General features: G+C 34.4%; 2 protein-coding genes across 5 annotated transcripts in view; one reads left to right on the plus strand and one right to left on the minus strand.

The window, feature by feature from the left end:
* The window catches only part of LOC132906121 (transmembrane protease serine 9-like), a 400,143-nt gene that overhangs the window by 204,879 nt on the left and 178,652 nt on the right, over window positions 1-16,612 (minus strand). The window lies entirely within an intron of this gene.
* Window positions 1-16,612, plus strand: part of LOC132906424 (lachesin-like) — a 168,086-nt gene that overhangs the window by 103,576 nt on the left and 47,898 nt on the right. For all 4 annotated transcript variants that reach the window (XM_060958600.1, XM_060958602.1, XM_060958601.1 and 1 more), the window contains exon 3: window positions 15,521-15,728. In XM_060958600.1, the coding sequence (XP_060814583.1) occupies window positions 15,521-15,728 (208 nt within the window). The remainder of the gene's footprint in view (window positions 1-15,520; window positions 15,729-16,612) is intronic.

Below are 16,612 nucleotides of genomic sequence, written 5' to 3' on the forward strand. Positions count from 1 at the left end.
AAGGTGTGTAATCTTTCGTAAACTGCTTGAGCGCAAACTGTAAACTGTTAAGCTCATTTTCGTTATATCTCGTAGCCTCTTCACGTTTAATAAAGTATGAATAGCAAAGAAAACATCCACTCTTCGTATAATTTAATTTTTATTAATTTATGGCGAGCAGAGAAGAGGGACCAGGAAAAATGGTGGCTCGCAATTTCCACAAAGCAACGCAATTATCATTCGGGTTGTTTCAAGCAACCGCATTTCGTCATCACTATAGCGATTTTAGTTAATGTTTCTCCAGGATCTTTCCGATTTAGACGTAGCTGGTTGGCTATCTACGTTCCACGTTTAATTCTTATTTTCTCCATTTTTGTATTCTTCTCAAAATTATATTCCTCGTTCACTCTCTTTGTCTTGTCAATCCCGTTTAAACCGAGCTTAAAACGTCGAAATTTAACACGACGGGGCAAGCAGTATAAAATTGGATTATATGCATATTCGTGATACGAATCGCTGACTTTCGTGAAAAGAAGAAATTCTGTTCGAACAATCTTTTAACGTGAAACTGGTACATTTCGAGGAACTTCGGCGAGGTTGTAATTTAATTTCGGCATATGAATAGCAATTTCATCATAGAATGCTATTGATTATTCAACGGAATGTACGTTAAACGTTGATAGCACTTACATAATTAAAGCCAGCGAACATGGAAGGTTGAAGTGCGCCAATCGACGATCGAATGCAAACTTGTACTCGAACGGTATTTTTTACACGGGGGAGAAATCAATCTATTTTTTAGGTCGTCTTGTACGATAGAACTAATATTATTGGCGAAGCTTTACGAGTCATAACTTATCGATAAAGTTCTTTGAATTATAATAACAAGTATAGCAGTAAAACAAATGACAGGTATGTTTTATAAATTACAAATTAATTACTTAATTATCCTGTTTGATGTAAAATTGTATGTTTGTTTGTGTTTCCTAATTTGTACTAGTTTGTACGAGTAATAAACTTTTGATGACATAATTGTACAATTACATGTTTCAGTAAAGTTAGGTAGCATTTGGACGAAATTCGTTCAATTTATGAATTTTCAATAATATTAATCCTTTCCTTATTAATATTCTTGCATATTTCTGTTCTATTATTACGATTCGCTATAGCTCGAAATGCTTTCAACATTAAATTCTATTAATAAATTGAAATTTCACTTGAGAAGTATTCTGTGATATATTCATACTACATCAGAATAAAGAAGGAAATAGGTGTATGTAAAAAGCAAGTAAAAACCAGAGCAGAAGTACAGCGTACTTTATATCGTTGCATTTTACAAGAAAGCTTATTTTTATTTTAACAAATAGGGAAGATTTTTAGTGTTTTATGAAGCTGCCTAAAATAAAATTGAAACGGAAATTATACACAGGTAATTAATAATTATTTCTTCATATCGTGTGAAATATTTACTAACGTTAAAATACATAAATGAATGAATAGAACTGCACATACACATTTTTTTATATTGTAACAATTTTGAAAGAAATTGATAGCTGTCTATTTAAAAATTTGTGTAAGTATGTTCCTGATTGCTTCTTAATATCAATTGGATTTATTCGATTCCAATATACCATATAAATTATTCCAACATTTAATGAGAATATCGATAAACACTAAATACTCTGTTGAAACTGGTATCATGGGAATATAATAAATATGCGATGCTTATCAGTTAGTACTGTCAATTGCAATATTTGCAACGGTAATCCACGCATCAACAACATGGAGATACTTTCATAGCAGAATTATATAGAGAATTTTACTTATATCAACTGCACCTAATGAGGAACAATCGTCAATTCATTGTGTAATTCGCGTTTGACTCAGAATATATTTTATCTATATGTCACTAAGTCTGGTTTGCAACGATACGTTGCACTCTAATTTTCACAATTTATATAAATATATAAAATTAATGTCGAAATATACGTCATTCTATATCATTCCATGTTGTGAAAATTATTTGCGTCGTAGATAACGCAAATCCCAAATATGTTACACATATTTTAATTTTAATATGAGCCGATAAGATGCAATAAATTGCAACAAATCTCATTCACTAGAAATAAAAAAATTACGAAAAGGAGAATATTTCTTAAGCAAAGGCCATCTGTATCCATTCGTAAATTAATTTCTAGCATTAAAACCAAGAATACCGTGCACGTGTGGTCACATTTAATTTCACGTTATAACATCCAAAAAAGCTCCCGTTACAACGAAACCCCATTAACGCTGCTTGTCTGTGCTTTAACTATTTCCTTTGAAACCCTCTTCGCAAATTGTTTGCCTGCAGTCGCTGCCGCGTAAGTTTATGTTCAAAGGAGTTCTGGATAAGAACTGACAGGCCTTTATGTGTATCCTTCTTCCACTATATGTTACGATTCTCCTTTACCTTTATGACCAATCCCAGACAACCTTCTACTTCTTTTTTTATTATTGACAGTGAACATTTCAGAATAACATAGATTCGCAGCAAGTGATTCGAAATGCTGAGTCGTATCGTTGAGATATAAAACTGGGCATTCTAACCATCTGTAACTTGGTACAGATGTATTTGTTCAGTTTCCGATTTTATAGGTTGGAAGCTTTTCTCGCGGTTGGGAATTAGTTCTCGATGTGTTAAAGTATATGGCTTAAAGTGAATGAGGTATTCATATTGGTGATAATAATTTCGAAGTTTTAAAATTTACTGTTTATTATAGTTTACCACTGTAAGGTTTAGATAGTCTTTAGTTTCGGAAATGATGTGTTCGATGAACAATAAAGAATTCCTTAATGAAAAGGAGTTAAAATTTATTACTGTCTAGAGTTCTAACAACTTTTATTATTGGTATTCCCGTAGAACAGGATCGTAGTCGTAAACTGGTTTGGTAGTTTCGATGAGCAAAATAGAAAGTAGTTTTTAATAGTCTTGGATGAAATTTATGAAACATTGAAATTTTCTCTACTATTGTCGTGAAATAGCTTTATTTCTTCTCTTATTTCTAAATTCTGTAAATAAAAAGAGCAAACGAAAGGAAGTAATTATATTTTGAACGAACATCTCTTGATTTATTTGAATTAGAGCGTTGGTTATTATTTTCGTATTGGCTCATGATTTCATTTATTTCAATTTTAGCACTGCAGTTAACTGCTTTGAAACGTTTCGATTTTACGCCGAAATAACTGTTAATTAGGTCTGTTACTTAGCTGTTATAGTATAATAGTATAGTACAACGTATAAAGTTTAACGTTTTAAAGTGTAAAGTTTCAACGTTTATCTTTATACTTGTCTTTTGCAAAAACAATCGAAGGGTCATTACTCGCAATTATAGAGCATCATGACACAGATGCGAGCGAACAAGATACGTTATCACAATAAACATGCCAGTCATCGTATCAGGCTACAATTACTGTCAACGTCAAGCCACCAACAAAGTATAAACGCACACAATGCTATGGCTTGATTATAGTCCCAGAAAATACATCATGAGGGGACATTTAGTGACTAATGTTTCAAGGTACTCAATCCACGTCAACGTCGAACGTGCGTGAATCGCGAAACGTTCTTCATAAAATGCGAAATTGCTCAGAGGGTATCAACATGGACAGGAAATTCGATTACGATAAAATCTACTCATCATATATTATTGGCTGATCGATGGTTCAATTAATTACTATCGAGATCTCAATAAATATGCTTTCATGCTATCACCCACGAAAGTCTTCGTGTACTTTATAAAATGGTAATCATTATTAGAAGAAAAATAGTAATTTATTAAAATAAAATTTCACTGCAAAAAGATGTTTTATCATTGCTCTATATGTTAAAATATATTAGTGTATGACATATATATTTCATTTAAGTAGAAATTGTCTTTTCACAAGGAGTACGAAGATTTTTATGAGTGACTGTGCAGTCTATTTCTCTGTGATATGTTGAAAATAATTCATTCTGACAAAGAAAGGTCCATAAATTTCTATTAACATATTACAAAAGCTAGGTTATGAGAAACTGTGAATTTTTACTTACTATGGTGGTAAAAACGTAAAATATTATTGTTAAAGCACAATACAATGAACTCACGTGAAAAAATTGTAAAATCTTCGAGAATTAAAAAGTTTCGCTTTCTTTCAATTAGCAAAGATAAATAAATAACATCAAACCTATGAAAGTAATAGAGCTGGCTTTAGTTCCTCGATGCTTGAAATTCTATAATTATGCTATTTCTATTTCAATTATTTTTCCTGATGAAATTTTTATCGATACTGAAAATCTTGGTATTGCAGGGATTAGTTCATAGACTAAATTTATAGACAACATGATACCTCAGGTTTTAGTTCCTCTGGATTAAGTTATCTTTAGTCCCCATTTTGAGAAGTATTAGTGTCAGAGTTTAACGCCTACGCGAAGATGTTTAGGATTATATGATCCCCAAATCCAAGTGTTCAACTGCTGGCAGCGTCTCTTGCGAATTAAACTGACAAGCTTGTCAAGCAAATATCTTCAAAGCAGAAAGCTGTAAGTATTATAGTAATTGTTCTATCCAGATATTCTGTTTAAGCAATAAAATTCTAATTTTTTCATGTCTACATACTTATACTTTCATTGCTCGTTAATGTCCTACATGTACTTCCTTTCTAAGTTTATCCTTTGTAACTCTTCTTCCTTTTTTTTTTTTTTCTTTTTGTGTGTGTGTGATGGGGAAAGAACTAGAGGATTACTTTGGCTTTGAAATTATATCTGTTCTGTTAGATGTTTTCTCGCAGAGGAGCTTGTCTCACTGCGTTTTCTCAACAAAAGAGTAAGCTTGCGACACGTGAGTCAAATGTAACATTTCATGCCATGTACTTGAAGAATTGGTGTTGGAATAAAATGAGATAAATTTGGAAATACTTTCTCCACAGAGTGTCTCTTAAATTATTTTCGATTTTGTTAAAGACAAGAAAAAACAGTGGAAAAATATTTGTATAATTTAGGAAAATGTATACCTAATCGTATTAAAGAAATAGATTAATCTTCAACTGCTGAAAATTATTTTAAGATCATTGATAATTTTCTCTGAATCATCATTTATTTTTACGATACCATACTGAACATCTTCTAGTCTTTTAGATAAATGGAATTGTTCGAGAACAATTTTTTACTCAAATTTTTATTATGAGTGTTCAAATATCTATAATATCTCGTACAATATATGTGTTGTATTTTGAAATTTCATTACTACAGACTTTAGTCTTAATACTTCTTTCCAGTTCAAATTATACATTAATGAGATTCTTCTTGCAAACTATTTAACAGGATAACATCCTGCAAGGTAGAATGCACACAATGTAGCATAAGACATATGAAAAACATTCTTTACCTCAACGACGTAGCAGTTTCAAACTTCTACTACATGGCATATCCGTATCCATGTCCGTCACTTTTGCACCGTTTATGCATCACCGAATCATTAATCAGTGCCTCACAGTCCTGCATTTCAACTTACCACAACATTCTTATCGCGTGAATTCACATTTGAATGCAGATGTCCTAAACACCACGAATTGCAAGACGTAACAATTCTCCACAGTGGAATATCAAAGCATTATGCGAGTTCTACACGATCGGTTCTACACGAGTGTTTCGGAAATTACCAGGACGAAATTTCGTTAAGAATCAAGACTCGTGGCTGAATCTCTCGAAGAAGGGTAGGTAACGGGCCGGAAAGCGAGTGAGACAGAGAAAGATATACAGGGTGTCTAGTAATATGGGGAAACCGATAAAGACAGTTCATGTAGACGTACAGTTGCTCACGAAGGCATTTAAGTACTTACAGAAACCTTTTGTGAATATATTGCATGTGCATAATGAAACATTTTGAAATTTCATTAGCATTGTTTTGAAATTCGAGTTTCAGTATCAGTCTTCAATCTGAAAATATACGTGAAAATATACATTTCGCTGAAATAGTAGAAAAAGTATTTAAACATATCAATAAATTAAAAAGTCTAAATATTCAGTCTGACTATCTTTAACACTTAACTTATATTTAAAATGGATATTTAAATTGTAAACTAATTTTTTACTGAATGTGCGTTTGCAATAAATATCTTGTAATTTCTATAAAATTTTCTGTGACAAAAAGTTTTTCGATTACGAGCCACTGTGTATTGTATTTTAATAAAATTATTATGTTATAAGCTTTTTAACATACAAATATGAACTGTTAATCTCTTGGACATAATTATCCCTTTAAAGACTCCCTATCGTTTCCCTATCGTTTCATTTATGTTAAAAATCAATCATATCACATTTATATTCGTAAGAAACAAGACACCCCTAATTGAAATTAATTTATATTTTTTATCTTTCAACTTCGTCACTACGGATCTGCATATCTTCTTCAAACTGTTTCACTTAACGCACATAGTGTATTCATAAAAGGTGTCTACAAGTGTTTGAAAACTTTCGTGACCCTGTATAGTTAGAGAAAGAGAAAATGGATAGGAGAAAGATGTAGGCACAAGCAAAAGTAGAACGAGGAGGAGAACGCGATGTACACCTTGACGTTCGACGATTCAATCAACGTGGCACATTGTCGACGTCAGACAGGGGTGGAATATGTCAGCCGTCGTGTCGTGGCGGTGGATATTCCTAGGGTCGAGATATGAAAAATGATGTCTGACGGCGGCATGAGTAACGCCGTGCGCCGTCAAGGTACATCGTAGGAGAATGCTTTTTATGGGTTGTCCTGGTCGGGACAGGGATGGAGGGTGGCTGCTTGACAGATATCTCGCCGCTATCCGTCGTGTTGAGACGGCCGCGATCTCGTGCAAAACGCGTATAAGCAACTGTGTATTAGCTGGGTGTCACTCGGGGGGAGAGGGAGAGCAGCATCGTACACCGCCGGAATTCATCCCTTTGCCACCTTTTCTTTCTCCTCCCTTTCCTTTCTAGTTTGGTGTCTTTCACTTTTCGTACGTGTCGGCGAATTCCCAAGTGGAAATCGCGATTGGAGTGGATCCCTTTTCGACAGACTCTTCGATCGAAGTTTTATGATGATGATAGACAAGCATTGGGATACATGTCAAATGTGTAAGTTTATTGTTATTGGGTTGTTCAAAAAATTTATAGTATGTTTCGTAGTTAATGTCTTGGAAAAGATATAGTCAAATGAAATGCTAAATGATGACTATAATTGAATATCGAAAGGAATCGAAGAGCAACATTAGGTAATTATAAAGGTTTGAAGGTTTAAGTAACTTACTTTAAATTTTCTAATAAATGTGCTCCATATATTGATACATCAATTTAATATTATTTTCATTTGCCTACTTCCGTATGAATTTATGCTATTTATACAATACTCCACATTTGATCGACGATTATTGGAAATTCATGCGAAGGTTCTAACAGTTGTAGTATACATTTTTATATTGATCTTTCCCTGGTCCTCCTGGTACGATATTTTGGATTACGCTGCATTTTATTAAACAGCATCGTGTATTAGAGTGGTTCGTATCTTTTCAGGTACTAACTTTTAGTTCTATACGATCATATAACGATAAACTGTCTTAAAAATATTTCTCTATTTCCATTTTTTTCATTTATCAGAGATTTTATGTATTATTTTAAATTACTATGAATTAATAGACTAATTGGAGAAAATTAGACTTAATTTGTAGGAGTTATACATAATATAATTAACAATCTTAAAATGAAGATAAAACTGATTTTGCAAAGTAACATGGACTATGGACGTATTTTACGGAAAATTATCTAGTCAACATATTTATTTACTTGTAGTACTAGTAGAATGCCGCAACTACTAAACGGAACAGAAGGAAAAACGAAGAACAGAAGTTAGGAGCCCGTTATTTTTTATATTATCTTTTATTTCAGCTTCCCTTGCTGAAATAAATTATGATCCCTTATCTAAACTGTCACGACTTCCAATTAATTCGAACAATGGACATTCTATCATACCATATCTCTCTCCTCAGGTAACGTGAAAATTGATTACCACAGGGTAATAAATTTCATAAGGGATAGCGTTTGATTTTCTCAACCTGATCCTTCATAATACTCATTACAAAATCCAGTAAACTAAAGTTAATATCAACTTTATGTTTTTCAATTTCAAAAGATTAGAATTTTGAGTAATCTCTAACTAATCTCATTTTAAATAACTATTAACCAGAGATGATTACTCGTTTATTTAATTTCGAAGATTTAGTAATTTCCAAATAATAATAATAACGAAATCTTGCAAAGCGACAGGTTCTGCGTCACGATAAATTTCACATTTGAAGTGCTAGATTTTTTCAAATCCATAATTCCTTAAACTATCTCAACCTGAACAAGATCATTAGCAGGAAATTCAGAAGCATCGATGCTTACTGGTTCGTTCTGGCATGCGTCCACGAAAAGGATTATCTGTACGTGACATTCGTTACGATGATTACCTTTGTAATTAGCCAAACCGTGGGCTCACGAGCGATTACAATTAACAGTGTATTCCTTGTTTAGGTAAAAGCGGTTCATTGGTTGTCGTTCGGATCATCGACGTGATACTGTGTTTCGATCGTGGCAGGAATGTTTGTCGGTCGATGTAAAACGTTTCGAACCAGGGTTCCAGTTGGACGAAGATCGCTTGATGAAATGGGTGGGGAAAAACCATTCGACAAGGACAGATGCGCCGCGAACGATAATTATGCGGATTGCTCCACCGAGGCTAATTATCCTCCCGTACTTGCAGTATCGGTCTCATCCCTTCTTCTCTATCCCATTTCTCTACTGTTTCCATCTCTCTGTCTCTGGTAAACTTTGACGTTGCAGGCAGATGCTTATATCCGTGCCCTCTGATAACCCATCGAATTAACCCGTAACCTACCGTCGTCCTGGTCACAGATACGCAGCTCCCCTCGTTTCGGAAATTCGCACTCTGAATGAAAGGGACGAGAAAACATTCAGCTTCTATGAATGTGTCGGTTGTGAAACTCGGCGCTTTCATTACTTTATCGAGCCTCCTTGAGATAATCTGTACCATTTTTCTTACCGTGTTATCTTTCAGAGGTGCTACGTATAGCATTCTTGTATTAATATACGTGGTACTTTCTCTTTCAATTAACTTGTGACTTTCGCACCTTATTATCTTTGACCTCGGTCTACTTTATTACCTCTGAATTCTCCATCCCATCTATTCGGAACTAACTAAACCATGCTTTCATAATTTCAAATGCCTCCAATTTCAACACAAATTCTACGTTGCACACCCTACATTTACTTACAACAGAGCTTTTCTACTTCCATCAATATCTGAAACCTAAATCTGAACCGCGAGAGATTCCAACCAGATTCACTCTGTTCAAAAGCTCCCTCTGTCGACGTTTTTCTATCAGTCATTCACGAATGGGGTGCTTTTATACACGACTCGCCGAGAATGAAATATTACTATAGTTCACGAAGCATTCAGGAGAAACAACATCGACACTGTCTATGAAATGGTTCATACAGTGACGCTGTATGTAGTATATTTTCAGACTTGTTTTAGATTTTACACAATAAAATTACGATAGCCCTACCTCATTACAGTGCTAATGAAATTTCGGAAAGTTCAGAGTATAACAGACATAATGTATTCGTGAAATCTTTCTGTGGTAGGCGTTCCAGTATTTTTGTGAGCTATTGTACACTTTCAGATTCGTTTCAGATTTCGCCAATAAAATCACACTCCTGTCTCGTTACAATACGAATGAAATTTTGAAAAGTTTCAAATAATAGATATAATGTATCTCTAAAAATGTTCTATCGCAGGTGTTCAATCTCGCCACAGGGCCGTCAATCTCGTCATTGTTTCACTAGCTTCCTAAACTGGCGAAAATAGAACCGTGGAAAAAAAAAGTGTGAATGGCAGCGCGTGGGAATGTGTCGCTCATAAACGACTGTGTTTACACAATTACAAGTATATACCAGTTGGGTGTACAACGTCCTATGCCTAAAGCTCTGTGTTTTCCGACGTTTCAGAATTTCCAATATTTACACGCCAGAATATTCAATATTTTCCGGCGGCATGGCACGCCGCAAGGAAATTTGAATAACCCAATACGCTTATTTCGTTGTTGCCTATACCTTGGCTTCGATGATTCTTTCACGTGATCGGTATAGCTACAGTGACAAGCCTTTGATGTTCGACCTGTTTCTCCCCGTTTATTCGAAATCGTAGAAGTATAACATCTATCCAACGTCGAGTTTACCAATTTTCTTTTGAAAAGAGAATTGTGAGAAGAAACCAGCCGCAAAATCGGTTTTGGCTATTTCGATACTGTAGATTTGAGAATATTGTTGAGCATGAATGATTGTAGAATACAGTGAAACATTAATCGTGAGAGATCTGATACTTTCGTCACTGTTTTTCTTAATTATTTATGATTTTAGACATACTAACTTCAGCTGTACTTCCTTCTCATTCTTTGTCTATTTTTTCACATTTCAGATTCGTTAAACTGTTTTGATTACCTTTAATTCAATTATACGTGATCTAAGATCCAAACGTGTATTATCAGAAATTTGTATGAAAGATTGCTTATAATTATTTGTTGTTTGATTTCTATTGAAACTGATCATGTATGTTATTTGTATGCTATATGATAAAAGTGATCAAATAACCGATAATTAGTGCACTATTTCTAATTTGTCGAAGTGATTGCGAGTTGTTTCGCAGCTTGCCTTTATAATCGCCGTTGTTCGTGGAAGTGTGTCATTTTACGATCAGTTCGAGATTTGGTGTGAAAGATATTATTTGAAATTTTCGAGAGGCGATCAATGGATTTAAAGTAATTGTAATTTGGTTAATTAATGTTTGGTTTCTTTGCAACGTAAATTGTAATACGAGTGATAATGGCAAAAGTGTGCTGTTCGTATCTGCGTAAAATGAAAAGATACGAGAATGAATTAATGAAGAACATATACTGCCATTCGCAAACCAATATCATAATGTGTTGTTAAATACGTACAGTTCATGCGTGATATTAAAATTTTGTTTCACATTCTATTAAGTTTCTTACAGTTATTTCATTTTTAAGACTTTAGTATGATTCCATATTTAGTATGATGTAGTAGATTCTAGACAGATTTTTATTTAAGAACATAAAAAGGAATAATATAAGAACGAATAATAGAAACAACATTTGTGAATAAAATAGAAAAAATACAAAGATAAGTATAATTGATAAATTTCATGAATTTTATAATGATTCTCACTCAATGCAATTACCTAATTTTCAATTTCTCTGTTCTATGCATAATTAAGTCACCCTAGAGATCAAATGTAGAAAATTGTACATAAAGTAAATAATAACGTTAAATTTTATTATCCTATACGACTGTATAAAATAATATCCAATAATACATAGATGATTTATTTTTCTGATTTGATAAATATTTCCGTTCACCAAACAATAAATTTTTTATAATACTTTAGGTAATGAATCTTCTATACATCGAATAAATTTATAACGCTATGTTTTATACAGAGTAGCATTTATAGAACATTTAATTTTCCACTAGAGCAGTAAAAAAAAATGCTTACCATGACATGGATATGTTCATCGAATATACATTTTAAAATTTAATCGTACTTTCAATCAATGGTATTCCTAACGTAATCAGAATCACAATTTAATGCATGCCGCGCCATATTAAGCACAACGCGACATTATATTTCATCGATAACGCAGCGTTAATACTTTTAACCACTCATTTCACTTTATCACTGCATAAAATAAATAATAACGATTGCATCGCCGCCACCGAGGATACAAAATCGAAAACGTTTTCGGCAATCCCGTTCTCACTAATTTGAAATACTTCTCTGAATTTCCTCTCGCAAAAGTAATCTTGTAATATTTGAATAGATCAAACCGTCGGAACTAATTAATTTAAAATACAAAGAGCGCGGCTGTCGCTTTGTTTATTTATTTTTCTTACATTTATACGGCAATTAAATGAACCTGTTCCTTGTTTTGCAATTGAAAATATTTTTACAAAATGGAAAATCGTGGCTTATGTTTTATTTAACCATTTAATTCATACGTTTCATTATTATATGTATTCAATTAAATTTTATGAAAGCAGATGTGAAATAAATTGCTATTATTTTTTGATGGAATTACTTGTCTTGTGTAATATGTTATTACGACACGCAGCATTTTTTGTGTTGCAGCATTGAATTTATTTACATCTGTTCAATGTGAAAAAAAAAAAATAAATTGAAATTGTAGGCTATGGAAAATTTAATTCTCTTAAATATTTAAGTAGGATATATGTAGAAGAGATATTATAAATTGATTAGGACAAATAAACACTATCAGGAGTGCTATTACAATATCTTTAAAGTGTTAAATCTAAATTAAGGATTTAGATAATAATATTATCTAGTGTTATCCAATTGAATATTTCATAAATAAATTACATCAGCTAAATCAATCGAAGTCTACTAATTCAACTATTTTGACTATTATACACCATATACTGATTACATTCTCCAATTCTACTAACTATGCAATACGCATTAGGTTTCAGTTAGTTAACTCATATAAATTAAATTCAAGTTAACTTTGTCCTGACCATAAATAAGAACAAAAGCATATATATAGCATTCATTTCCATTTGAATCGAACGAAATTATAAAAATTCTAATCCTTGTTCTCCCTTTTTCAAACATGTATATCGAGCACGACAGTGACAAAGAAACTCCGATCGATACATCGACAGGTTTTCGATCATTTACGATCCCTCGAATTTCGCGGCCAACGTTCATTCTTTCGTTGATTATCGGGAAACTTGGTTACGGCGCACGCGAGCGAGGAAAGATGGTAGGAGAAATCGAAAAGGAGAGGATGAGCGATCATTGCGAGGTTACCGCGGGCTATTCTTCCATGGGGAATTTTCCCCAGTCATTTTTCACGCTGATGGAGTCGAACGGAAAGCTCGAGGTATCCCGCTAAATTAAAGAACTACATCATCAGTATCTAACCGGGACGAAGAGCAACTGGAAAAGAAAAAAGCGAAAGAAGATGTGGTTGTATTGGAATGTATTGAACGAAATAGATGTCAACGAGTAGTTAATCTTCGTTTTTTATAAAAGCTTAATATATAATTAATCGAGCGATATAAGTTAGTGTATATATTTTGATATATTTTTGTTCTGGTGTTCTGAAGGATTGAAACGAAGGCATCAGGAGTAAAAACTATTATTAGATTGTGGGTATACATACATGCATGGCATATTAATAAGAAATGAAGGTTCATGAAAATGACCCAATTCCCTTGCAGAAGTAAGAAAAATGTTCGTCAAACACCAAGTTCAGTTTGAAACGAAATGCATTTTATCTCTGAATTTTCTTCCCTGTACTTTACAACTTTCCTAAAAGCTCCAGAACCTCATTACTTCTAAATACACGGTGGCCGTAACATTATCGTTAAAACAATCATTAAACCGACGTTTTGTAGCACAAACCCGGGCGTATCCGCGAGCTATATAATTTTTCATCCGCTAAACAATAGTCTCGGCAAACTACGTTGAGCTAACATTGAAGGCTGGCGCGGACGATTTGCAAGTTCCCTCGGCTTTGTCCTTTTCTTCCTTTTCTTTGGGTTTGCCAGCCTCACCCTCGTCACCCTCCACTGTCTTTGGAACCGTCTTTCTCGACGAGTGCCGATCCGCCTCGCGCCTCTTTCCCTTGTTCTATTAAAGAACCTCGCGAAACCTTCCCAAACGTTCCTTTCTTGCGTCTGCACAGGCTGCAACGTTGCGTCCTGCCGCGTTTCGAGATAAAGGCAGATAAATTGTGTGCGTGTGTGTACATACATGCATCAACCATGGTCGTACGTTCACATACACACGAAACTTACTTACATCGCCCACGGCTCGAACGGATGCAGTGAATGAAGTGGATGTGCTGCGTAGTCCGGGGGAAGAAATCAACCGGGAAACAGTGGGCTCGACAACGGGGATGGAAGAGGACGTGGTACAAGAGTATATGCTTTAAAACGGCGTCGAGTGTATTACGAGTTTGGCGCAGAAGTTTTTCCTTTTTATGTAACGAGCACAGTTGGTAACATCGAGCACATTGTCGCAACACTTGGACAATGAGTCACTGAGAGACTGTGCGACAACGCGAAGAAAAAAGGATGGAACAGAGTTTGTGGGAGGACGTTATGAGAGACGAAGGGTGGTGGTTGTGGTAGTAGTGGTGGTTGAAGGAAATGTTCCAGAAGGAATAACGAAAAGAAGAAAAAGAACAAAAGAGCAAGGAAAAGACCTGTACAACGGGCACGTTTGCAAATGTAGTCCGTGTAAGGTTTGTTCTGGTGAAATTTCTCTTTCTCTTTTTCTGTTTTACTCTTTCTCGCTCTGTTACGGAAAAGTACATATAGAGATATATGGAATACTTTTAACGGAATGTCTTGGCCACGACACGGCGGCGAGACAATGCGTGCCGCTTGCGAAAACTTGTACCTAAAGTAATACACGAGCTAGATATAAGCGAAAGTGGCGGGGATTGAATAAAACAACAGTAGTAGAGAGGAGAACGTCAGCCCGCATTTTTGTAATGCATACACGTCGTATACACATCGTATACTCCCAGTAGAGGCCATGTTGGAGGCGCTGTGACAAGCGACATCTGGGTCAGGCAAATTGTTATTTCTTTTGATTTGCTCGACAATCGCAGGTTTTCTGGGAACGCTTTGAGTGTTTCTCGTTGGCACGCGTAATTTTTACCCCCTCTCCCTGGTTCCTTCTTTCCTTTTCTTCCCGTTCAGCCCCCGGCGCAAAGCGAAATCGCTAGCTGAATTGCTTTCGAACGACGGAGCACATCGTCCCGATTTGTCCCCGCGTGTTTGAATTGAGCGCCGTTTGTTGATATATTTATAGAGCACGTTTGTTCGTTCGCTGTATTGGTAGCCGTTTTTAAACAATAAACGTGTCTTTTCCAATTTATAAATTTAATTTAAACACGAAAGCAATATATAGATTTGATTTCAATACTGAAAATCGAAAAAATGCCTATGTAATACCAGGATTATTTATGCTTCGCATATGTAGCTAGAAAAGGTATTGGCACATACTCTTACTTTCTAACGAAGCGTTTCTTTTTTTCTTATCGAATTCTACACTTCACTTTCATCGTACAAAATGTTTGTGATCGTACGAAAGTATTATCAAATGATAAGAAATTTAATAATGATACACCTTTCTTCAACACCTAGTACAATACCACGTCACATCGACTACTATTCTTCGAAGTTAACTTGCGCAAAATTAGATTACAACGTCGTCGATGAATAACAAGTTTAGTTTTGCCGAAGTTTCATAGCGGAACACGTTTCAAGTTAAATTACCTTTCAGAGAGCTCGCTTCTGTTTATGATAGAGGATACACTAATATCGTCTGATATTTCTTGATACAATTGTGACGAACGCATGAAAATATTTTGTTTCTTTGTCGTATAGGTAGCGTGGCTGCGAGTGGACACACAAACGATCCTTACGATCGCTACTCACGTTATCACGAAGAATCACCGTATTGCCGTCACACATAGCGGTCATCGTAGATGGTGTCTTCATATCCGGGACACCAAAGAAACGGACAGAGGATGGTATATGTGCCAAGTTAACACCGACCCCATGTCCAGCAACACTGGATTCCTCGAAGTAGTCGGTAATCAGCTATTGATATTATCTTTTTGTCTAATAACAATCGTAGATCATAATAATATGTATTGTCTCACAAAAAAATGTTTGAATATTTATCACGGAAGATTTTTCTGTACCTATATCTATATTATGTGTTGTACGTTACAAAACTTTGTGAAATTTTATTAGCAGTATAGTAAGACACGATATGCATGATTATAGTGGTAGAATCTGAAACTAATCTGGAAATACACTATATGAATGTTGCAAGATATTTATTGAAACCAGTATACGATATGTATAGTTATGTTAAACATTAAATTGTTATTAAAGATGTACTACTAAATATTGAATCTTATTGGTATAATGGATAATTGACTAGTAAATAATTACAATTCTTTAAATCTATGTTTCTGCAAAGATAATTTCTCCTGGAATATGTCTTTTATATTGACTTTATATTGACTTCTAAAATATACCAATAATGAAGTTAAGTTTATCAATTTAAATTTAATTTAATTAATTCACTCTGTTTCACGAATATTAGTCCTTCATTAGTTCTACAGTAGCTGAAATTATTTAATTGCCATTAGCTTTGAACGCATAGCAGGTTATAGAGGAAAATGCAACGGGAATGTTCTACACGAAGTTTCCTAGTGAAATGTCAGGAAATCGAGCGATCAACTTTTTCAAAGCTCCAAACTTTTAGACATCTACGTTTCACCTTCGCGTGAAATTAGTAGTGGCAATCTGAAATCTGCTATGGGATCGTAAAAATCTATCACAGGACTTTCAGACAGTTTCTGAGATCGCGGCTATACATCAAACAAAACATAACTTATTCACCAACGTGTATTGACAGGTTGACAATTTTTTAATACCAATAGATTTTGCAAAGGAATTGCGTTT

Source organism: Bombus pascuorum, chromosome 4 (assembly GCF_905332965.1).
Source record: "Bombus pascuorum chromosome 4, iyBomPasc1.1, whole genome shotgun sequence".
NCBI classification, from domain to species: Eukaryota; Metazoa; Arthropoda; class Insecta; order Hymenoptera; family Apidae; genus Bombus; species Bombus pascuorum.